Here is a 26,811-nt window from a genome sequence, read left to right as displayed (position 1 = left end):
CAAACACATTCTAGGTTCCACGTTTTGGTCTCTATATCGAGACCCCAGTCACGGAGCGGCATGAAAAATACTCTGTACTAAAGCATTCGCCAACAGCTTCAATTTGATATCCATATTGTACAAACACATTCTAGGTTCCACGTTTTGGTCTCTATATCGAGACCCTAGTCACGGAGCGGCATGAAAAATACTCTGAACTAAAGCATTCACCAACAGCTTCCATCTGATATCCATATTGTACAAACACATTCTAGGGTCCACGTGTTGGTCTCTATCTCGAGATCCTAGTCACGGGGCGGCATGAAAAATACTCTGAACTAAAGCATTCACCAATAGCTTCCATCTGATATCCATATTGTACAAACACATTCTAGGCTCCACGTTTTGGTCTCTATATCGAGACCCTAGTCACGGAGCGGCATGAACAATACTCTGAACTAAAGCATTCACCAATAGCTTCCATCTGATATCCATATTGTACAAACACATTCTAGGCTCCACGTTTTGGTCTCTATCTCGAGACCCCAGTCACGGAGCGGCATGAAAAATACTCTGAACTAAAGCATTCACCAACAGCTTCCATCTGATATCCATATTGTACAAACACATTCTAGGGTCCACGTGTTGGTCTCTATCTCGAGATCCTAGTCACGGAGCGGCATGAAAAATACTCTGAACTAAAGCATTCACCAACAGCTTCCATCTGATACCCATATTATACATACACATCCGAAGGTTACCCGGGTCCACGTTTTGACCTATATCTCGAGCCCTATCCACCAATAGGCATCCAAACTATACGTAAACCATCTTCAATACCTACTTAACAATGTGTGTAAGTTTGGTTTAATTCGGTGCAAAGACACGGCCGGTTAGCGAACACACACAAAAAGTTGACTTTATTTTATATATAAGATGAACTCTGACATAAAAAGTAGTGATTTTACATAGTACTCTGTAACTCGTAGAGGCGGGCAAAAAAAAAAGGAGTTCTTTATAAGTTCGTTGTACTTTTTTGTGTCCATCATTCCATCCAAATCCTCTGGCTTTGAAGAGGCTTGACTTCGTTTAGCTCACCCGAGTCGCTCACGGAATATTGTCGGCGCAATGTCAAGTTAATCTGCTCTCATCTGATAATAAACTATTTCTCCATTGCTTAGAAGTCCTTTTTCGGTGAAAAAGGCTAATATTCAGTAGTTTACCTCTCTTTTAAAGCCATATATCCTTCTGTGTACCGTTTCGATACATCCGCTTATGCTGCATTTCAAGCCGTTCGTCCCTATCACTGAGTTCGTCCTAGAAAAGATACAAATACAACCCACCGCTACGACTAAGAAAACTTTGTTATCACTGATCTATATGAGCTCGAAAAAAATGCTGCAAGCTCAAATGCTATTCCCCGAAAAATATCAATGTACGTATTCGCAAGCTTACGTGTGATTCAACGCGGCAGTATTTTTAAAATTTTTCGTGTTTTTCGGCAACCAATATTTTCAGAATTCTCCACAACCATAAATACATACATTTTTTAAATACCTACCAAGAATTTGTGCAAAATGAACAGTAATTGTGTGATTAGAAAAACTACATCACCCCGCTAATCAAACTGCTTGGCTCCACTTTAAATATAAAACATAACAGCTCGGTTGTCTCAATCTGAAGAACGTGTTATGCAGAGGATTGGTGAGTTGACGGCGGGATTAACAAACTTAAACATTGAGGCATTGAGTAAGTAATAACATATAGTCACAATCTCGAACAAAAATTATTTTGTATGCAGTCAAATATACTGTTCATCTCCTTTCAACCTAAAGATATGCAAATCATTGTGTCGAGTAATAAAGGCGACCAATGATGGCTTTGCTCGTAAACACAAAGAGTAAACGCTCAATATAAACAGTGGGCAAAAGTGGATGAATTTTAACACAAATTTGTTCCTTGGTGGAAACCTTAATAATCGAGTTTGTTTTTTGGTTTTTCATAGATTTTATATTTTCGATGAAATGAAGTATAAAACGAGAGTTAATATGTTTTTTTTTAAGTATTTCAATCAACCACAAACATTAATAATACGTCTCTATTTCGTATATAATACGTTTATATTTATGCTCACTGAGAAGACACTGTACGACTCAGCCGATAGCAAGTGATTAGCTAAAACTGCTGTCATTCATTGTTATAAGCAAAAGGTTTATCTAACGATAGATACACTACAGCAAAAAAAGGAGCAGCAATCTTGTTTCAAAGTAAATTTCTAACTCCACGGCTATATTTCTTATTTCGAACAGTTTTTTATTAATTGGATAATCCCATACGTGAAAATATATCTTAATGAAGTATTTTATCTTCTATAAGAGAACAAAAAGGAATTGATTTGAAATTAATACGAATACGAAATGTCGAAGGCGTAAACTTGTTTTATGCTAACGGCGGCCTTTTTTTATACCTCGCATTTGGCGCACAGCAGATAAAACAATCACCATGCGCTACGACTGTCGCCATTTTATCGCCCTATTTAGAAGACAAATTTACAGACATATGGATATGCATACATATGTACACATGGTAGAAAAAGTCTGCGTTCACCCACTGTTATAAAGTATTAAAATAATTTAACGTGTTTATCTTAAAACTCTCAGTTATTTCTTTTCACTTATTTCAAAGAAAATTATTCATAGAGGTTATGAACAAAATTTTTTGGAGTTTGAGCTGCGTCGTGTTCAGAAATAGATATTGGTGAAAGGAAAATCATTGTAAGCTTGTGGCAAAATAGTATGAGCTATCGGGAAATCGCGAAAATTGCTGGGAGGCAATACTCCTCGGTCCAAAGAGTGATAAACAACTTCAAGCAAACGAATTGTTTGGAGTCTAAGCCTCGTTCTGGGCATCCAAAAAAACTGACGGAAAGAGAAGAACGCAACATAACTATTCTTGTGAATTCTAATCCACGACTAACAGCAAGCCGAATTTCAAAAGACATAGAAGTAAAATACCAAAAGAAAGTACATCCAGATACAGTAAGAAAAATTCGAAAAAGAATCGGATTTCACGGCAGAGTGGCCCGAAAAAAACCCTTCATATCGCGAGTAAATCGACTTAAGCGGATGGCTTTCGCCAAGGAATACGTAAACAAGCCACCTGAGTTTTGGAATAGTGTGATTTTTTCAGATGAGGGCAAGTATTGCATTTTCGGGATAAAAAGTCGTAAAATTATTTGGAGGAAAAACGGAACGGCACTTGGAAAGCAAAATCTGGTACCTACAGTAAAGCATGGGGGAGGAGGTGCCATGATATGGGGGTGTATGGCTAGTTCGGGCGTTGGAAATATGCAGTTTTTTGAGTCGATAATGAACAGACATGATTATCTCGATATTTTAAAAACGAATTTGTGAGAAAGTGCAATCAAACTGGGACTCGGTGAAAGATTTGTTTTCCAACAGGACAACGACCCGAAACACACAGCAGAGATTGTTAGGTTGTGGTTGTTGTATAATGTTCCAAAACAACTTCGCACACCCCCACAATCACCTGACCTTAACCCCATTGAGCACTTATGGGACGTTCTAGGAAAAAAAAATACGAGAGCGTACAATAACTAGCAAGGAAATGCTTAAGAACGCGCTTAAAGAGGAATGGGTACCCATAAGTCCAGAAATAACAGCCAACCTAGTTGGATCAATGAAAAGACGCCTCCTAGAAGTCATAAAAAGCCGGGGATATCCAACTAGCTATTAATTTTAAAACATTTCTATGATCTTAAGCCTTTTATTTTATTATTATTGAAGTGAACGCAAACTTTTTCCGTTTAGTTTGAATGGCCTTTTTAATTTTATGTGATCTCATTTTAAATTTGATTTTGTTATTGGTAGCGAAATATGTGTGATAGTTACGTTTAAGTGAACTTAATAAAACTCATTAAAAAAAATTTCTGAAATATTTATTGTTTTGAACTTTTTCTAATGCAAAGAATATTTGCATAGGTGAACGCAGACTTTTTCTACTATGTGTATATAAGAAGATGCCGGTAATTGTCATGACCAAAATTGACGGTTCACCAAACATTTTTGTTTTCCTCAAGGAAAAAAGGGTTATGGACAACTCAGACGCGTGGGGGAAGATGTGGTGGTCTCGTTTTATGAATGAACGAGCCTTGCTTTGAGAAACGTGCGGTTGCGTTTATGAAGGAAATAGTTTTTAATGTATTACAAAACATTTGAGGATGCTGCTTCTGCGCCTATGAAGGTATTTGGTTTTTGTAAGTACAATATTTGGAATATCCACCTTTATAGATAAATAGAAATATATATGTACATTAGGCCGGATCGATTTGTGAGGAGGCAAAAAAATCGCCCATTGCTCTATAAAAATCATATTCTAGGGGTCAAAATAAGAAACTTTGCCGAAGGAACCATACCTCTAAAACGAATTCTGATGTCCCCCAGTCGGGGGTTTTCCCGACCAAGGGCTGCCGCCCCAGTAAACTAGCCCTGTCTAGTGTACCGTATCCAACCCCCAATCTCTCGTCACAGGAGCAATCCCCCTTGCAGCACGTTTGCTCCGAATACTTCTCTTCAGGGCTGGCGTTGAACCCAACCCTGGACCAGAGGTATTTTACTGCTGCATCTGCCACAAACGGCTCCACCCGAACTCCACCTCGGTTAGGTGCATTAAGTGCAACGGGTGGTGCCATCTTAAGACCTGTTCAGGCCTTAAGAACCATACGGAGTGGTCCAGAAGGTATGTGGCCACGTGATGCCTCCGCCATCAGGCGTTCCCTGCCTCAACGGCGCTACCGCCCTCAGTGCCGGCACTTCAAACTGCCGTCACCAACAACACCTCAACGGTAAGGAGCCCCCATGAGCACACAACTCCCCCAACGACCCACAACCCTCCTGCCCCTATCCCAGTGCGGGGACAAACCAACAGCTCTTGGTCCCCCACACAGTCTGATCCGTGTGTCAGACCAGAGTGCCTCGGAACCTGACAACAGTCCAATGCAATTCTTGCAACGGCCGGTGCCATTTTCGGAGGTGCTTTGGCCTGCGCACCACCCGTGAGTGGAAACGCGACTTCGTTGCCCCCTGCTGCAGAGCTCTGCACCCGCAACCGCCCTCTGCGGAGCGGCCGTCTGCCAACGTCAGGCCACAACAACTGTTGCGGAAAGCACAGGAGAACCAACGCAGACAACACCACGCGTCCCTCACCCCTTGAATTAAATATTTACATACCCCCTGTCACCTGCTTCCCGGCAGGATATCACCCTGATATTGGTACGCTCATCATGGCTCAAAACCGATTGGTAGTAGGTGACTTTGATGCGCATCACAATCTTTGGCATTCAAGCCTACCAAATGATCGTAGGGGACAGCTATTGGCAGAGCAGATAGACGACTCGACGTTCAGCACTGTAAACGACGACGCTTCTACCAGAGAAGTGGGCAATTGTTGAAGCTCGCCCGATATCACAATTTCTAGCGCAGGTCTGATAAATAGCATAATCTGGCGGCCTATGCTATAGCTTGCATCAGACCACTTGCCCATTCCCGTCTCGATCGAGAAACCTGCCGACTTTGTTTCCGCGGATCACCGGCCATACGTCAACTTCAACAAAGCTTATTGGACCAGATTCGCGGAATTTACTGAAGACATCTTCGCCACTCTCCCCATTCCCACCGATGTGCGCGCAGGCAAACGCGCATTCCGCAAGGCGATGACAGCTGCCGCTGCTCGCTTCATACCCGCTGGAAGGATCAGGGACATACGTCCCAATTTCCCAGCTGAAGCAGCTGTTCTGGCGAACGAGCATGATCGCCTACGCCAGGCCGATCCCGGGGATCCTCGAATAAAGGGTCTCAATTCGGAGATCCGGAAACTGGTAACCCGACATAAGCGGACCAAATTGGTAGAGCATCTGAAGTCCTGCAACTTCACCTCTGGTGTGAGCAAGCTCTGGTCCACCGTAAGGTCCCTGTCGAACCCGACGAAGCACAACGACAAGGTGGATATCACCTTCAACGGTCGTACTTCGTCGGATCCGAAGAAATACGGGTGCTATTTTAGCCGGCAATTAATTCTGCGTCCCCCGGCCGACAGATCCAGACGTAGTACCACCAAACGGCTGCACAAACTGACAAACAACCGTGCGCCACTTGCTTTATCCAGCGACGAGGTTCAGGAGGTCTTTAAACACACGAAACCATCTAAAGCCATTGGCCCTGACGGACTAAACATGGTGATGCTGAAAAAGCTGGGTCCACTGGGAGTAGAATTTCTCACCAAGATCTTCAACCTGTCTTTGGCCACTCTCATCATTCCTGATAATGGAAATTAGGGAGAGTGGTCCCACTGGTGAAGCCAGGGAAACCCGCTAACCAAGGGGAGTCTTATCCTCCGATAACTCTCCTTTCCCCAGTAGTGAAGTCTCTTGAGGACCTTCTACGCACACTCTTTGCGAAACACTTGACTCCAGCCTCGCACCAGCATGGTTTCCGAAGAGTGCTCTGCACCACCACGGCACTCATCGTCATAAACACCCAGGTAAACCGCGGCCTCAGCCAAAACAGCCCCTGCGAGAGGACAGTCAGCCACGCCAGTCGACATTCCCGCCAGGGCTAAAGAGGTGGACCGCGAACTACCTGAGTGGTCGTCATTCGTCGGTGATATTTCGAGACCAAACATCTAAACAGCAGAAAATAAAGCAAGGTGCACCGCAGGGTGGTGTCCTTTCACCCTTGGTTTTTAATTTCTACATTTCGAAATTCCCCCAGCCACCAGAGGGAATCTCCCTGGTCTCAAACGCCGACGACTGCACGATAATGGCGTCGGGCAATGACATTGATGGCCTATGCTCCAAGGTAAACGACTACCTCGCCCGTCTTTCTCGCTTCTTCACTGCGAGGAATTTACACCTCTCCCCCACTAAATCCACGGCGACCCTTTTCACCACCTGGACAGAGGAGGTCAAGCTACAACTCAAGGTGAAAGTCGATGATACAAAAATTCCGACGGTTAGCAACCCCAAAATATTGCGAGTTATCTTTGACAGCTTGCTCTCCTTCTCAGCGCATACAACCGCTATTGCAACTAAAGTACAGAATCGGAACAAGATTCTCAAGTCGCTTGCCGGCAGCACTTGGGGCAAAGACAAAGAAATGTTGCTATCGACTTCTAAAGCAATAGGCCGACCGGTTCTAAACTATGCTGCGCCTGTCTGGTCGCCTGGAACCAGTGATTCGCAGTGGACGAAGCTTCAGACCTGCCAAAACACTGCTTTAAAGACCGTGACAGGATGCCCAAATTCTGCCTGTTAAGGAGCATAACAAACTGCTCAGCATGCAGTTTCCGCTTGAGTGTTACCGCAGGCCTCATCCATGCAGACACCTACTCGAGCCTGAGCCACCTCCCAGGCACAACAGGAGGCATTTCCTCAACTACGCGGACGAGATTTCAGACAAAACAAACAGACAGTTACTGGATCGGACAGTGTACAGACAGGCCATAAACGACATTCATCGGGAGACTCTCACCACCTTCTTAACCCGCCGACCCCGAATGCCGTTATCGGAGTCCAACTACCACCAATCGCGGAAGAGGAGCTCCAACTTCCCCGAGAGTCCCACGTAACCTTGGCACAATTACGTTCTGGATATTATAGCAGGTTAAACTCCTACTTACCCAGAATCGACCTCGACATACTAAACATATGTCCAGCATGTGAAGGCACCCCGCACGACACTAACCACCTTTTCACATGCGCCATTAAACCCACTCATCTAACACCCCTCTCCCTCTGGACCCAGCCCATCGAAACAGCTAGTTTCCTGGGCCTACGCTACACTGACAATGCAAAGGAACTGCTACAACAACAACAACAACAACAACAACTTATTTCTTAATTTATTTCAACTATATATTTTATATAAAAACTACAAGGACCAAAAAAGGCAGAAGGTATAAAGTTCGGCTATTAAATAGGAATTGGGGCACAAGTGGTTATCAAATTCAAGTTGGAGTCTGATGAATTGTTTTCACACAGAAGGATGTCCCCGCCTGTGTATGAGCTGCTTTTAAAATTAGTGAGTAGTTCCGTAAGGAAGCCAAAACAGCGGATTGGTCCTGAGGAAAGACTAGCTTCAGTTTTGTTGTATGTATATTGAGAAAGCGAGGCTTCAAATCGATTAAAATTTATTTCATATTGGTTGTTTAGATATTTGTCACACGCCTTGCATGGAGTGCAGAGCATTGCATGGAGTTATAAGTTAGGTGCAACAACTGTGCGCGAAATAATACAGGAAACTTGTGAAGTTATCTGGCGGCTACTTTCTCCAGTTTACGTGAGCGAACCTACAGAATCCCAGTACAAGGATATTCGAAAAGATTTTTTTGATATGTGAAACATTCCAAATTGTGTTGGTCCAGTCGATGGCAAGCATGTTGCAATCAAATGTCCAGCTAAGTCAAGTTCGATGTATTACAACTACAAAAAATTCTTTAGCATCGTTCTGAAATCCGTTTGTGATGCCAAGTATACTTTCACTGCAGTACGCATCGGGAGTTATGGTAGTCAGAGTGACGGATGTAATAAAATTTAAATGTAATAAGCTATTTCACCTAATACATATATTTTTCAACTTTCATCATTTGGACAGAACTTGATGCTAAATACTTTGCCACTACCGCCCCCCGCGCGAATATCTATGAAATCGCCCCAACCATTACCAAATTTTTTGTTGTTGTTGTAGCAGCATAAACATTCCCCATACTTACATACGGGAAATGCTGCTGGGGCGACAGTCCTTGGCCGGATATAAATACGGGTCGTTTCGGTAACGTAGAACCGACTGTCTTGGAAACGTGTCCTTACCACATTTTTTCGTTGGCGATGCTGCATTCGCATTGAGAAAAACTTGATGCGTCAATAGCCCGGTTCTAACTTACCAAGAACCTAGCGGATTTTTAGTTATCGCCTTTCAAGAGCGCGTAGAGTAATAGAGAACAGCTTTGGAATATTAACGGTGCGATGGAGAATTCGTCGCACGACGATTGAATGCGACCCTAAAAATTGCGAAAAAGTAGTGCTAGCCTGCATTGTTTTTCACATTTTTTTAACTTTATCAAAATCGTTGGTATTGCCCTGAAAATTATGTTGATCGACAAGAACCAGGCAACATCGTTCATTATGGGGAATGGCGACGAAAAATAAATAATGAATCTTCATTACCCCGTAAGTGGACTACAAGTCGGAGAACCCCAACAAATGCATTTAATATCCGCGATAGGCTTGCTGATTATTTCATAAATGAAGGACCTTTACCATACGAAGATGACATAGACCTTTCCATAAAATTCAAACACATGTGAATTGAAACATATATATATATAATAAATTATTTTATTATTTATGTTTATTTATTTATAAATTCTTAGAAATGCAATTTATATACATAAATATACTTACAATTATAAAGTCCAACTGTAAATTTATGCAGTTAAAAATATTTGGAAATATTTTCATTCTTCAGTTAGTTCTTTTATTATTGCAGAATTCAGGTACAATATATACATATTTAAAAAATTACAGTATTCAGGTATACGCAAATGTACAAAGTTTACATAGTTAAAAAATCCCAGCATTCAGGTATACGCATATGTACAAAGTTTACATATTCGAAATTCAGTCTTTTCTTACTAACTACCAATACTTCTATTAGAAACATATAACAATATTTCTATTATAACATATAAAATTCAAAGTTCAAGTTTTCTCAGAACTAAACTTAAAAAAATTCAATAAAAGATAAAAATTAAAATTCAACGAATATTAAAACTAAATTTAAAAAAATTCAATCGAAGATAAAAAAACTACGAACCCTCATTCCGGCTCCTGCTGTATTTGAATCGTGATCTCCAGTATTCCCTACATGGTCCGGACATGTTTAGCTGCACTCATTTTTGCATCACTTGAGCCCATCATATTACCAAATGAGTTCGCTGAGTTGTTTGATTTATTTTCTTTTTCAGTGCATCTCTTTCTTAAGAGATTGATTGAAAATACCATTTTCAACCGCAGCACTTCTGTCGCGTTTTTTTCTGCTTGGTTGCAGTGACTGGGGTGGAGCAAGTGATGGAGATGTCGGTTGAGTTATTGATATTCATGGCAATGGTGAATCAACATCATCAATACACTCTTCTGGTGGCAACGGTGAGGGCATAGAAATCACAATTGAAGGCCTAAGCGAGGCCACTTCTGGGCACACATTTTTTGAGCACCTAATTCTTTAAGAAAACATTATTAGTTATGACTTTATAAAAATATTCCAACTATACTTACGGTCGAGGAATACCATGTGGCCTTAAAAATATCATGCTTTCAAGTAGATACCACGGCTTCTGGTATTCTGCTCCACTGGCTGATGGTGCTTCAGATTTCCTGGCCTTTCTGCTATACCGATCGCGGAGAGTTTACCACCTCTGTCAGCATAGCTCACCTTAAAAATAACTTTGTTATGAAATTTAAAATACTAATAAATATAGCTCCAACCTTTTCCTTTCCTGGAACTTATAGAAAGGATTACTCTTATCGCATAATTCTTTATTGACTTGCACTAGCGATACAAGATGCTCGTCGTTCAGCGCCATTTCCGTGTTTAATATGTTTGTAAACAAATTTGGGAAAATAAATGCATATGCATCTGCTTGTATCGACACAATGTTGCCTTTGTTATTTTTGGTTACACACTTTTTCACACATCCGCGTTATCAGTTACAATTTTTCATTGTTTAATAAACCAAAGCCTAAAACCGACAAATGAAAATAGTTCATTTATCTATAATTAACATTATTCAACAGTGTTTCAAAGTTATTTTCATAAAAATTATAATTTTTCTAAGTTTATTTTGTTCCCATTAGTTTGATCGCAGTAGCTGACAGGGGACTGCGTATAACGTCAGTGGCTGTTTCCAGCATTCGTGCCGCATTCCTTTTTTGTATACGAGCAAACCATCGTTGCTCGACTCTACAGCTCGTCGCGATGCCCTTCCTTTTCTTTTCACCCGACTGCATCAATATGCCGTTTGCCAAAAAATGAGTGATTGTGACTCTATTTTATTACTTACTCAATGATTGAAGCTAGAGTTGAAAGAATGCGCGAGAGTACAACAACTACGTAATGATGCCCGAGTACTTAGTAAACAAGTCGAAGTCTGTCAGAACGCTTTAGTGTCATCAGATCTCATTATAAGAGGAATTCCACTCCACAAAATTGAGAAATTTACTGATTGTTTTGCTCAGTTCTGTCGCGTAATTATAATTTTCAACGCTCGCAATAATAATAATAATAATGACAACAGTAAAGATCCACCTATCATCGGTGAGCTTGACTCTGCCAGTGATTGGTCTGTATTATGGCAGCTCAATATTAGTATGTACACCAGTGGAGGCGTGTTTTTTCTTACGCTCCAATATCTACCATATATCTGTGCTTAAAGAAATAATAAAAATACCACAACCAGCGAAATAGACGTTTTAACCAAAATATTGCCGATCGCAGAACAGTTTAAATCAACAAAAATAATCCCACTAAAAGAATAAATAAAACAAAAAAGATAAGTAAATTTTATCCTGTTATGCCAGTAGAGCGAACACCACCTACACCGAGTTATGCTCGTATTGACAACAAACTCCCACCGGATAAAAACAATCTCAGTGCGCTCTCTCAAATGTGTTTGCTCAGTACGCGTAGTCAAAAAATGTCAAGTGAGAATAGAAATGACTCCTCTTTTACCTCCTTAATAGACAGTCAACAAACAAAAAACGCCGCATCACCTGTAAATCCAGCAGATACGCTCCCTTGGACTGCTTAATGCACTACCGCAATCACTCACCAACTTCTTCTCTCTCCAACAAAAATAAATAAACCTATACTATTCCAACTAAGCGGCCGCCGTAGCCGAATGGGTTGCTGCGTGACTACCATAAAAATATCTGCCGTTCGGAGCCGGCTTGAAACAGTAGGTCCCTCCATTTGTGGAACATAATCAAGACGCACACCACAAATAGAAGGAGGAGCTCGGCCAAAACCCCAAAAAGGGGGTACGCGCCAATTATAAATATATATACAATACTATTCCAAATTCACATTCTGATGAGACATCCACTAAAAGGTCTACAACAACAATAACAACAATACATAACTACCGGAGTATCAACAGCCACAACAACCACCGTGTATACTACCACAAAAGCGATCGCCTCCACATTTGCATCACTAACAACAAACACGCAAGTACTATATGCAAATAATTTAAATTATACCAACTGTAAAGAGCAGCTTAGTCAAAAAAGAAATCGTGAAATCCCATCACCAAACAAACCAACGGAAGAGCTTAAGAGCAGCCGAAAACATAAACCCAAAGCACAAAATACAACACAGACAACACTAAAAGAGTACTGGCTGGGCAATCCAGCCTCTTCAAACACGTTTGCTTTCTTAACGGACGACGATATATTAGAAGAACAAAGCGACAGTGGGACAGTCCCGAATACCAGCCAACAAACTCCACGCATGCAAAAACGTTCAGTGTCGAAAATATAAAAGCTCTAGCTGACGCGATTCGATACCAAATATATTTTACGACTTAGCAAACACGAAATAAAATGACAACCAAAATAGTCTTTACACTATAAAAAAATGATAGAACTACTTAAACAAAAAGGAACAAAGTACTACACGTTTAGACCAAAAGATGAACGAGGATTTAAAGCAATACTACATAATATGCACTATTCAACTGACACAGAAGATATTAAACAAGAACTAGCTGAGATAGGTCACGAAATAACAAACATTCATAACATACAAATAACCAACTCAGAACGCAAAAAACAACCACTTTCACTATTTTCACTTGAGTTAAAACAAAGGATAACAACAAAAAAATATATAATATAACTAATGTACAAACTGCCAAAGATCCGACCATACGAAAAATTACTGTCAAATAGACAAAACGTGTGTAAAATGTGCAAGCAAACACAAAACAACTATGTGTCCAATTAAAGACAATAATAAAAATAGCATAAAATGCATACATTGCGGTGAAAATCATACCTCAAACTACCGCGGATGTGGGATATATAAAGCCCTACAAGTCCAGAGATATCCGGACTACGCAGAACAAGTATACAAAATGAAAAATAACAAATGAATAATGAGACAATTGAAACAAACGCAAATACAACTCGAGTGGTGCCAGGCATAACATACGCCCAGGCAAGAACAATCAGCACAACACCAAAAGAACCGAATCAAACGAAAAATAACGACGATATGATCGAACTAAAAGAAATGATGAGACAATTAATAACCCAAATGACAAGTATGATGAACATATTAACAACGCTCGTTACTAAACTAGATGAACAAGAGAAATAAAGTTTATTTAGCTATATGAAATGCGAATGGACTTGATCTCCACGTTCTGGAACTTAAATCATTTTTAATAAATAAATCAATCGATATAATGTTAATCTCTGAGACTACTGCCATTAACAAAACTTTTGATAACATACCGAACTATAATACACATTACACAAATTAACCCGACAACAAAGCACACGGTGGGACAGCAATTATTATCAAAAGAAATATTGAACTGGAGGTATACAGAGAAAAAAACATCCAAGCCACCACAATAGCCATAGAAAACACAAAAGGGCAAATAACAATATCTGCAGTCTACTGTCCCCCCAAATATAACAACACATAAGAACAATACCTGTATTATCTAAAATCGCTAGGGAATCGTTACTTAGCCGGAGAAGACTACAATGCTAAAAACATACTTCGGGGCTCAAGGTTCACAAATAAAAAAGGGAGGAAATTAATTGAAGTCATTAGAAAAAATAATAGCGGTTTATTAGCACAGGTGAGCCAACTTACTGGCCAATTATATTTCAATGAGAGCGTAATACAAACAGTTGTTTCCTCTACACCAACACCGAAAATGACAAATAAAGAAAATATCCCAACTTACATTATAGAGAAAATCGGCGAAAAAAGAAAACTCCACAAAACATGGCAAACCACCAGATATCCAGCAGATATAACCAGACTTAATAAGGCGACAAATGAGCTAAAAGTATTACTTACAAAACACAAGGAGAGTAAACTTCAAAATTATATGGCAAACCTGGGAACAGCAGCATCTACAAATTACTTCTTACGGAAAGCAACAAAACACATTAATGGCGAGGTAATACATAAACCTCCCATCAAAACAGAAGCCGACACATGGGCAAAAACAAGCAAAGGAAAAGCCGATACCCTAGCCAAATACTTCTTAGACACATTTACAAGCGAAATGGATAATCAAAACATTAACATTAAATCTGATAACATCATAAACGTTCCGCCAATCAAAACAAGAAAGACCACCATAAGCGAAATTAAAAATCAAAAAAGACAGCTAAACGATAAAAACGCTGCAGGATATGACCTACTAAATGGAAAAAGTTTAAAAGAGTTACCTGAAATAGCATTGCAATTCATAAGAAATATATTTAATTGCATGTTAGAGACTACATACTTCTCATATTCTACCGCCATACCCAAACCAGGAAAAGATGCCACCAAAACTGCCTCATATCGACCCATCAGCTTATTGCCAATACTTTCAAAAGTGTTTGAAAATATATTGTTCGACCGACTAGAACCAATTTTGACAGCAAAAAAAGTGATACCAAGCCATCAATTCGGATTTTGACGACAACACTCAACAGTGCAACAAATCTACAGGGTTGCTAACAATATACTTAACGATATGAATGACAAAAAAATTGTGTAGCTGTATACCTCCCCATTGCAAAAGCCTTTGATAAAGTTTGGCAAAGAGGACTTTTGCATAAGCTCAAACGAATCTTTCCACGAAACTACTTTCAACTTTTAAAGAGCTACGTAATTGATTGAAAATTTTATATAAGATATGAAGCCGAATATTCCGATATTCTACCAATGACAGCTGGCGTACCGCAAGGCAGTGTATTAGGTCCTCTTTTATATCTAATATACACCGCAGATGTGCCAACTCCGACAACAGATAATGCAATGATAGCAACGTTCGTGGATGATACTGTATTTATGTCATCAAACAATGACGAAAAACTGGCGAATTGGCGCGTACACTTCTGTTAGGTGTTTGGCCGAGCTCCTCCTCCTATTTGTGGTGTGCGTCTTGATGTTGTTCCACAAATGGAGGGACCTACAGTTTCAAGCCGACTCCGAACGGTAGATATTTTTATGAGGAGCTTTTTCATGGCAGAAATACACTCGGAGGTTTGCCATTGCCTGCCGAGGGGCGACCGCTATTAGAAACATGTTTTTATTAATTTTGCTTTCACCGAGATTCGAACCAACGACCTCTCTGTGAATTCCGAATGGTAATCACGCACCAACTCATTCGGCTACGGCGGCCACGAAAAACTATACAAGTTATATATACAAACAAAAAGACATCAAAATATAATCTTACTTTAAAAAACAGCAAAATAAAAATCTGCCCAGCAGCAAAATATCTTGGAATAACTATTGACGAAAAACTAACATGGAAACAGCATATCATTAACAAAAGAAATCAAATTAAGAATAAGTACCGGCAATTAAGTTGGCTAATCGGACGAGTATCAAAACTTTCACTTTATAATAAGATGACTATATACAAAACAATTATTACTCCTATCTGGACATACGGAATAGAAATATGGGGAATGGCTAAGAACAGAAATCTTCAGCTCATACAGCGAACACAATCCAAACTATTACGAAATATAACAAATAATTGTTAGTTTAATTCCAATGAAGCCATACATCGTGACTTAAACGTAGACACAATCCAAGAAACAATCACAAAATGTAGCACTAAGCATATACAGCGACTGTCAGTCCACCTAAACGAACAAGTGCGTAAAATAGTACCGGCAGAAAATATCAAACGAAGATTAAAGTGACTCACACCACCTGATCTAACTATAAGATTTACAGTGTGATTACAAAAAAATAAAAATAAATAAAAATAACAGATTCTTCTTACATTGGTAAAAGAACATAATAGACCGTAATTGTAAAAAAATTATATATTGCTAATATACAGGGTGAACGATATGAAGTATTACCAACTTCTTGTTTATAAGCCATCAAAAGCATTTGCTTCTAAGTTTTGTTGAATTTTTTTTTCTGTAATGGAATTCAAACGTAATAGTGTAAATGCGTTATATTTGGCTGGAAAATCACAACCAGCCATTATTCGTGAGCTCAGTCACCTCAAAGTGAATAAAATGTTTGTGTATCGCACTATAAAACGTTACAATGATATTGGTGGAGGTGGACCAAAAAAAGCCGCAACAAAGCCAGAAATGGTTCGGAAAGTGAAGGCTCGACTTGAACGAAATCCTCGTCGAAGTGGAAGAAAAATGGCCAAAGAACTGAAAATATCGCAAGACAGCATTCGACGCATATTGAAAAATGAGCTCAAGGTCAAGGCTTACAAGTTCCAAAAAGCACACTATCTTTCACCACAGGAAAAAAAAGTTCGGTGCGAAAGAGCAAAGAAGTTGTTGCGCTTGCACGAACGTGGCGAATTTCCCAACATTGTGTTTTCTGATGAAAAAAATGTCCCAATTGAGCAGTTCATAAACACTCAAAACGATCGTGTTTACTTGACCGAATGCTCATACGAGAATTTGAGCCTACGTATGGCCACTCGAACCAATTTCCCATCGAAAGTAATGGTTTGGGCCCCCGTGGACACGCAAACATTTCGGTCGTAGACCATGGACGTTCCAACAGGACTCGGCACCGTCTCATAAAGCTCGTGGGAACCAAGAATGGTTAAAAAATCATGTTCCACACTTCATTTCGTCCACACAATGACTTTCGAATTCGCCAGACGCAAATCCGATGGACTATTCCATCTGTTCCATTTTGGAGAGCACGGTGAGGACTAAAAAATATGCCAGTATGGATGCGCTGAAAAAAGCGATTATACGAGAATGGGCCAAAATATCTCATGATCACATTCGTGCAGGATGCAGCTCATTTTTTGAGTGTTTGAAGGCAATAGTCAAGGCAAAAGGTGGTCATATCGAGCTAAAGTGAATATGTGTATGTTAAAACTGTAATCATTTTTGAACAATTTTGTCTTTTGAATCAATAAAAACTAATTTCACACAAAAAAGTTATGGTGCTTTGAATAGGTAACACTTCATGTCGTTCACCCTGTATAACAGACTGTAATAAATAAAGGGGATATAAAAAAAAAAGACGCCCGCATACAGAAAAGCCTAATAAAGCAAAATCGTGAAGTCTTGCAGTTTAGCACTGAGATTAAAAGATAAAAACGGCTCACTTCTGTGTTCTCCGTGCGTGGGAATATTTTTGTTCGTGTGCAAAAACAAGGCGAGGCAGTAAAGGTGACAAGTGTAGATAGAATAAAGCAAATTGCAACAGTAAGCAAATGAAAGTCCTCAGCATAAAATATTACGGCAGTTAAAAACAAAAATTGATTAACAAATATAGCTTCGAAACTTTCTCTCTTTTTATCTTAATTCTCTTTTCTATATTTTCTATCTTCACTGACAGTATGTTAACTATTTACAGTTCCCTTTTTCTGTATATTCTCAGAATGCTATGATCGTGCAATCTTCTTGCTGTTTGTTTCTATTATTTTATGAGTTTTAATCTTTTTGCCCTTGTCATGTCGGTCTCCTTGCCGCGGGGATGAGGCTTAAGTGGCGAGTTAACCCTCCATTCTATGGAGATTAACTTACCACGAACTAAGAGGGCAGCTCCATATAGGAATTGGGTATCCACTCAACCGCGGAACGGCGGAATTGGTGGCCACCCAAGTACTATGTGGAGAGTACCGTACCGAAAACCTGGCAGGAGGTATAAAATGCATTTCATCGCAATGTGGAGGTTAACAAAGGATCTCTCTGCACGAGGTAACCCACTTTCGGGAAATCCTCCCGTCGAGCAATCGACGGCTCGGGCATCGGATGTGCAGGCCCGAACCCCACATTCCCCTATGACCGGAACTGACACCCAGGGTTCCGGAGGAAGCGCACTACTAGTGGTGAAACATGGCACATTGGCTATGCCAATGGAGAGCCGAGTGAGTGTGAGCGATATACCGCCGTCGAAACGATCTGAAGCAACTGAACAAGTTGTGGAGATGGCGGACAATCTCTCAGTAGACTCAGACGGATCTCTGGTACCGAGTAAGTCTTTGACAACGGTCAAACCTGGTGTGAATCAGGCAAGTACCGATAAAAAGACCGAAGTTATTGGAGAGTCGAACGCAGGTGTTGGTCTAACCGCAAGGCAGATCAAACGAAGAAGACAGAAGGCGAGGCAAGCCGAAGCACTAGCTAAGGCAAGGACTCAAGCTCCTTCAACTTCGACACCTGTAACGGAAACGGGAAAGCTGGCAGAACAGAGGATTCCTCTGTAGCGCTGCGCTCTTCCGAAAACGAAACGGGGTCTGTGCCAACGACCGGGAAGAGGAGAAAGGCAAAGAAGAGGAAAGTCGAGAGACGGAATTCGGAAATGCCTGCATCCTCAACCCAATCCAAGGCAGACAAACCTTTGCGTGACAAGGCAGAGGCTAAGGGACCTCAAATGTCGAATGACACTCTTCCGTCAACGTCTGGCGAATCATTCGCGAGAATGGCAGCAAAGGCCATGACGGTGGAGATACATACCGACAAACAAGATGGTCTACTGTCCAAAGGGCAACAAGACTATCTTGACAGCTATCTTTGGAAAGCTATCGGTGAGTCGAAAGACGCGCCGACTTTCGAGGGGAAAAGCGTGGTGGACGGCATCGTAAAGGTGCACTGTTCCAATGCTTTTTCCCGAGAATGGCTAGAAAAAGCGATAGCAAAGATTCCAGCCTGCGAAAACAGCAAGTTTATTCTTGTTGAGAGTAGCAAAGAAAGGCTGGTACGAGCGAGTGTCTGCATCCGTGTTCAGAATAAGGATCTTGACACGACTCTCTAGAGAGTATACTCGTGCACCAGGCAGAAATCCGCTACCACTTCGGAGGCGGGTTCCCACCTGGTACTGGGTATCGATCTTGGGTCCCTCAAGGTTCTTAAGTCGAAGTACGGGTGCCGTCCTCACCTACATCTGGGGCGGATCCAGTTCCGCGTCCAGGATAAGGTGGAGGACAAAGCGTAAATATACTCAGTCTCATGACTGAAGTAATATTTACACAGATAAATCTGCAGCATAGCAAAGCGTCTACGGCTCTCTTGTACCGTAGGCATGCAAAACTGCAAACAAACCCACACATAATACTTATACAAGAATCATGGGTATGTCACAAGCGTATCTGTGGTCTAAGTGCTATGTCGTGGGGACAAATACTTCATTGTGAAGGGAATGTGAGACCGCGAGCATGTATTATCATGCCGAGGTTGATCGAACACACGATGTTAAAAGAGCTATGCCCCCGAGATATCGTTGCTGCCAGAATAAAGTACTTGAAAAGTGGGAACAGTGTCGAAGCTATCATAGTTTCGGCCTACCTACCTTACGACTCTTTACAGCCACCTCCTTCGAGGGAGCTAAGAGAAGTGGTCAAGTACGCAGAATCCAATAATCTGGGGCTAATAGTGGGCTGTGATGCAAATTCACAGAACATTGTGTGGGGAAGCAGCAAATGCAACCCCAAAGGTCTCACGTTACTAAATCCTGTCATCTGATTTGGTCATTCAAAACACTGGTAACAAACCAACTTTTGTGACCAGAAGGAGACAAGAGGTGATTGATTTAACACTTACCAATAGGTCAGTTGGAAATTAAATCAACCGATGGCGAGTTTTGGAAGAGGACTCTCTTTCTGATCATCGTCTTATCGAATTCCGACTGGGAATTGACACAGTATCAATACCTTCCGGTAGGAATCCTCGAAATGTGGACTGGGACAGGTATGATGAGCTTGTAACAGAGCGATTACCAAACCTGAAAAAACTCAAATCAGCATAAATGATTGAAGATGCTACTAAGAAATTAGAAGGTACTTTAATCAATTGCTTTGAGGAACTGTGCCCACTCAGGCAAAGCAGACAGGGGAAAGCGGTTCCTTGGTGGAACCCTGAACTGTCGAAGCTTCGTGTACGGTCCAGGAAACTTCTTAATAAGGCCTTGAAGACCAAAACAGAAGAAGACTGGGCCAATCATCGACTTACACAGAGAGAATATAAGAAAAAAAGTACGGAAAGCCAAACTTGAATCCTATAGAAATTTCTGCAGTAACGTCGAAGAAATGAGGGAAACAGCGAGACTTTGTAAGGTCCTTCATTTAGACCGCTCAGTAAGGCTGGATTCCATTCGAAAACCTGATGGTTCATACACCATTTCCAAATCGGAAACGTTTAATGCTCTACTCGAAACCCATTTTCCAGGTAGTAGAACTCTCTCTGAAGTTGAGAGTGGCATGAACAATAACGGTAGCAACGGTGGAACCTCTAGGTACAGCTGGTATATTGCTAGTCGGATAGTGACAAAGGAATCGATAAGGTTTTCCTTGTCTTCCTTTGAGAACTTTAAGTCCCCTGGACCTGACGGAATATATCCAGCAATGCTTAAAAAACGAGGAGACAGGCTGATTGAGGCCCTGAAAAGGATCTTCACAGCCTGTCTTGCATTTGGTTATATACTATCCCAATGGCGACGCGTAAGAGTAGTATTTATTCCGAAACGAGGAAAAGATGACTATTCCCTAGCAAAAAGTTTTAGACCAATCAGTTTGACATCGTTCGTGTTGAAAAGTCTAGAACGAGTGGTGGAGGCACATATTCGAGTGATATTGATAATGCCACTTTCGGCTCGATATGTTCTTCTGCCGAACGACACGGAGTTAATTAAGCCATTATAAAATGGATATACCCCATGCTCTCTGAGAGGCTGTTAACCGCTGGTGGGAGCGATGACGAGCAAATCACAGTCAGGGCCAAGCAAGGATGTCCCCAAGGGGGTGTTCTTTCTCCGCTGCTGTGGTGCTTCGTCGTAGACTCTCTATTAGTGGAGATGCAGGAAATCGGCTTTAACGTCCAAGCATATGCGGACGACGTCTGTGCGCTAACATCGAATAAATTCTTAAGAAGGCTTTGCACGAAAGTGCAGAGGATTCTTGACAAAATCGATGATTGGTGCATGAGACAAGGTCTTTCCGTTAATCCGAACAAAACAACCATAGTCTTGTTTACGAGAAAACGGAAATTGGATGGACTCAGTCTTCCAACACTGAAAGGTGTGACACTTGGTCTTTCCAACGAAGTAAAATATCTAGGAGTAATCTTGGATAAGAAGCTGACTTGGGAGACACACGTTTCACTGAAGGTGAATCGTGCATTGAGGATTTTTCAGCAATGCCGTAGAGCCTTTGGCAAAACTTGGGGTCTGAAACCTGCTGTGGTCCTATGGATATACACGGCACTTATCAGACCAATCATCACTTACGCTTCTGTGGTCTGGTGGCGACGGAGCATGGTTAAGTCCACAATCCGGGAACTATACAGGCTGCAAAGAAGTGTATGTTTATGCATCACGGGTGCCATGAGTACAACCTCTGGTGATGCCCTAAATGCTATGCTTGATTTGCTCCCCCTGGATCTTAAGATACAACAGGAAGCAATAAAAGCAATGTGTAGACTCCATAAACGAAGATGGAACTTCGGGACACAGAGAAATCTTTAAGTTGCTGTCGGAGCAGTATCCACTGTTTTTGGCACCCAAAGATGACCTGATACCCACAGTTTCATTCGGAAGGAAATTTGATGTCAGATTTCCATTGCGCGAGCAATGGAGCAATCCAGAATGCATGCAGGGCGGTTTGACGGATATTTTCTTTACCGATGGGTCCAAGACTGAAATAGGGTCTGGAGCCGGATGGTACTTAAACGATAGTAATAAGTATCACTATGCTATGGGGGGAATGGCAACTGTTTTCCAAACAGAAGTTGTTGCCATCCTAAAAGTAACCGAATGGATAATCGAGAGGAGATGGAGCGGGAAACAGATTGGAGTCTTCAGTGACAGTCAGGCTGCATTGAAGGCCCTGGAGAACGCGAAGCAAACCTCAAAGATTGTTCAAGAATGTAAGAAGCTTAATTCTGTCGCAAGACAAAACAGGCTTGTACTTATATGGGTTCCGGGACATTCTGGTGTTCAAGGAAATGAAATTGCCGACGAATTGGCCAACCGTGGATCAGCGGTGCCCCACAGGGGCCAGAGCCAATAATCGGAATAAGTCCCGCAGGAATCAAGAATTGGATCAACGATTATGTAGCCAATCTACATAAAGAGCGATGGTCCGGTCTAGAACGCTGCAGAACTGCAAAGTGTTTTGTGACAAGTCCGAACAGAAAACTGTCAAACTTTCTACTAAAACTTAGAAGGAAAGACATTCGGTTGATGGTCGGCATCATTACAGGACACAACCCATGGGGTCAGCATATGACCACCATTGGAATCATCGAGGACCCGATATGCCTGTCATGCTTGGAGGAGGCGGATAGCACTGAGCACTTTCTCTGTGAGTGTCCTGCCTTTGCTAGAGCGCGACTACGAGTATTGGGTTCCGATGTCATGAGAATGAGTAATATTCGTTCTCTAAAACTGGAGGATATTTACAGATTTGCCAAAGAATCTGGAAAATTCTTACAGGACTAACTATCTCTCTCTCTGTCTCTATTCTTTCCTGTTTCTTTCTCTGATACTTTTCTCCCTCCCTCCTTGACTATCTACCCCCTTTCCAGAGCTTTAAATACAATGGGCTTTTTAGCCTGAGTGTTTTAGGAGCCACCAAATCTCCTGGTGCTCCTTGGCTCGACCTTTTCAAATTCAATTCAATCCTTTTTGCGGTTCCAAAGGTAGTACTTTTACTGTAAACCAAAACTTGGGCTGAAAATATGTCACATTAGTTTTAATTAGGGTCCCCCCCACCGCCTTATCAGGCCTTAATAATGTATACCTACTGACAAAACTGACTCGTTATTGTGACAAGCAGAACACCTTGTCTTAAATCGCAAATAGCATCAAGGCTTGATTATTCAAAAAGGTATCTGAATTCGTCAAATTTTTTCGGTAAGAAAACTAATGTGACATATTTTCAACCCAAGCTTTTGTTTGTTGTAATGTTTTTAAAATGTGGTATGTTTGTAAAATGTGGTATGTGGTTGCTATGTTTGTAAAATGTGGTATCTTATGCACACTCCATTGTAAATCTGTGAGCAGTAACTCTATCGAATATCTATTTTAATATATAACAACAAACAAAATATTGTTCGGCTGCGTTTATATGTATACCAAATGAGTACGTTAATTATGTCGACTTTGTTGATTACTAGGAATAGCTTACCTTGTCTTTTAATAATATCATACTAGGCGGCAATTTTAATTCCGATCCGCGACGACACACACTTTCGTATTGGCTATGAGGAGTTTGGGGCTATTTTCAGTCAACTCGTTACTTCATATATTTCTCGTAAACAATAAGAACAAAGTACTTCTATATGATCAACTGGATTGTTCAAGCTTTTCTAACCACAATCTCATTTATCTGACTTTCGATTTCGAATCGACAAGCAAAACAGAGTATTACCCATACCGCGACTTTAAGCATATTCAATATGATGAGCTTGAGAAGTGTGACGATTCTGTAAACTGGGCTTCTATATACATAATGGCTTTAGTAAACGGTTAGATTGACTTTATTCAAACTAATATTAGTAACATTTTTAATCAACTTGTGCCGCTTGTAATAGCTAATAGCCACATCAAAACATTAATTTCAAAACGAAATCGAGCGTATAGAAACTGGAAACGTTATAGAACAAAAGTTCTCTACAACGAATTTAAAACAAAGCAATAAAACCCCAAAAAAATATATTTTACGACCAGTGAGCAATTGGGCCCAAGCAGTCATAGCAGCGTATTTGCGATATAGGCATGGATAAAGAAAAGACACAAGGCCTTGACGATGTAAACGTAAACGATGTAAATAAACGATATAAATAAAGCTGTTTTATTTCTCGGATACTTGGGATAAAATTAATTATAACCCCTATAGCTGCATTTCGGCCAAATTTCTGACAAGCTTTAGCTTTAATTGTGTTATATGTGTGTGTGATGTTGTCCAATCAATATTTTCTATAAAATCTAATACTGTTGGTTTGGATGGCATTCATCCGAAGTTTTTCAAATGCTTACTAAAAAAACTTTTTCCCTATATAACCTACAGGAATAGGCGCACTAAGCAAACAGACGAACAAATGGATAAGACGTACGATCCCACCATCAGGGGATGAGCTCTTGGCCTCCAGTTGAGGGTAAAGCTGTGGTCATCACCATGCCAACAACTATAAATTAACCAACAACATCCGCTAAAACCCAAGCGGAGGTATAAGGTCCTTCGAGGTATAAGCTCTATCAGAGGCATCTCCATATCCTTGGCAGAATTCGAAAAAACGAGACAGAAGGTAAAGTTCATCCCACAGATGAGACCGAGAAGGCATGGTGTCGAAAGGTGGTTGACGAATGCTTGGCATTCTATGCCGCCAACAAGTCAGATGCCAAAAACAAACCACTCGCTCGACGAAAGTGGGAAGGTAGCGAAGGAGCACAAGATCTCGAATCAGGGTGCAATTGCCTCCCAACCTACCAAGATATTTAGTGAGGTGGCACGGGACCATTTTCAAATGGCTGGTCCCGACTCGGTGGAGGTGGTCCGCGGTTACAGAGTTATCAAATGCGATGACCAATTCTTATTGCATTTCCTGATAAACTTAATTTCCAAGATGTAGAAAAGCTAGGAGGGCTTAAAAGTCAAGCTCATTCCAGTTATCGAGATCCCACGAAGGCCGAGGGTCCACATCTGGATACCAAACATGGAGTTTGAAGCTAATCAGCTCATTCCATACCTCCAGGCTCATAACTGACCACCACCGACTGGTCGATCATTAAAGCGGAGGCTAAGCAGAAGCACAGCATGTCGCTTCAAATCACAGAAGAGGCCCTTGAACCGCTAAAGAAAATCAAAAGCAAACTTCGCGTCAGCACACGGAGGACCCAGCTAAAGACAATCCGTCCTTCGAACCCGGAAGAAGAAACGGATAAGGTCGACGATGCCAACGAACTGCTGACTGGTATGCAGCTAGAAGCTAGTTCTGGAGCGCTGGGTGCGGAGCGCAGAGGTGAAGGTGTTCACTGGAAAAAACCATAACCCACTTTTAATCCCATCATATAGTTCACAGGATGTGACGGCTGTTGAGGTACAAGTCGCTTACGGTGTCAGCATTATACTTGCCTCAATCTAAATGGCACATAATCGTCCAGCACTGTCCGAGGAGGCTCATAGGCTTGTGTTTGAAAGACACAAAAGCAAAATCCTGCTAATCGGATGAGACGCCAACGCGAGGCATGCTTTATGGGGAAGCTCTGAAACAAATAACCGAGGTGAGTGTTTTTATGATTTCATTATTAACACTACCTTGTTGCTATGTAACAGAGGTAATACTCCCACTTTCACGTTTCCTAGTACGGAATACTTCAGAGAATAGAAGGAAGTGATTGATGTTGCTTTACTGTCTGAAAACAGTTCAGTAAGGGTAGACAATTCGACGATCTCCAATAAAACCACCCTTACAGTATCGAAATCCATTAAGAACCAACTGGAAGAGGTTCAAAAAGGTAGAAAAAAACAGAATAGTAGGGATTCCGGTCTATCAAATCACTCTCACCTTAGGTTATAGCATTAGTATATAGTATCACCGACGGCCGCCGTAGCCGAATGGGTTGGTGCGTGACTACCATTCGCAATTCATAGAGAGAACGTCGGTTCGGATCTCGGTGAACACCAAAATTAAGAAAAACATTTTTCTAATAGCGGTCGCCCCTCGGCAGGCAATGGCAAACCTCCGAGTGTATTTCTGCCATGAAAAAGCTCCTCATAAAAATATCTACCGTTCGGAGTCGGCTTGAAACTGTAGGCCCCTCCATTGGTGGAACAACATCAAGACGCACACCACAAATAGGAGGAGGAGCTCGGCCAAACACCCAAAAAGGGTGTACGCGCCAATTATATATATATATATATATATATATATATATATATAGTACAACCTACAAAACGTCCTGTCCTAAAAATATAACAAAAAACAAGGAGCAGTGAGCTCTTAAAACTAAGAGAAGAATCTAAAGGATTTTCAAATAAGAGGTGTAATTTTGATATTCAAAGAAAAATTATATTGCTAAATGCTAATGATCGGATGTTTCATTTCATTATAAAGAGGAAGGTATGCCGTTAATAGTGGAAAATAACATCAGGCAAATGACCACCACGACCACGCTTACAGGACAATATCCTTTTCATGAAATTTTCCATAACCGAATTGCAAAGTGGTTGCCGTATGTCCTCGATAGTCTCACCAATTCCGTCTTCGAGGTCTTGAATCCTGGGTTGTTGGCGTAGACCTTCTTTTTCACGTGGTCCCAAACAAAAAAGTCACAAGGTTCTAAATCACAAGATCTCGGTGGCCAATTGTGATCACCTCTTCGAGAGATAACACGGTCCGGTCCGGAAACTCTTCCCGTAAAAGATCAATGATTTCGATGCTTGTGTGTCCCGTAGAGTCCTCTTGTTGAAAATAAACGTTGTCCAGATCAATACCATTCAAATCCGGCCATTCCATTCACCTGTTATTGGAAAACCCTATGGATGAACCTTTAACCTCAGCTAGTCGACAGGAAATTG

General features: G+C 41.1%; 2 protein-coding genes across 2 annotated transcripts in view; both read right to left on the bottom strand.

Annotated features, from left to right (window-relative positions):
* LOC128869545 (uncharacterized) overlaps window positions 1-23,486 on the bottom strand; it is a 35,950-nt gene extending 12,464 nt beyond the window's left edge. Inside the window, exon 1 of the mRNA XM_054112112.1 lies at window positions 23,419-23,486. Within this exon, the coding sequence (XP_053968087.1) occupies window positions 23,419-23,439 (21 nt within the window). The 5' untranslated portion in view covers window positions 23,440-23,486. The remainder of the gene's footprint in view (window positions 1-23,418) is intronic.
* The window catches only part of LOC128869547 (ADP-ribosylation factor-like protein 4C), a 110,841-nt gene continuing 94,583 nt past the window's right edge, over window positions 10,554-26,811 (bottom strand). The window contains exon 4 of the mRNA XM_054112115.1: window positions 10,554-10,794. Coding sequence (XP_053968090.1) covers window positions 10,780-10,794 — 15 coding nt within the window. The 3' untranslated portion in view covers window positions 10,554-10,779. The remainder of the gene's footprint in view (window positions 10,795-26,811) is intronic.

This window comes from Anastrepha ludens, chromosome X (assembly GCF_028408465.1).
Source record: "Anastrepha ludens isolate Willacy chromosome X, idAnaLude1.1, whole genome shotgun sequence".
Taxonomy (NCBI): Eukaryota; Metazoa; Arthropoda; class Insecta; order Diptera; family Tephritidae; genus Anastrepha; species Anastrepha ludens.
The sequence above is the reverse complement of the archived record's forward strand: the minus strand, read 5'-3'. Positions and strand labels throughout refer to the sequence as shown.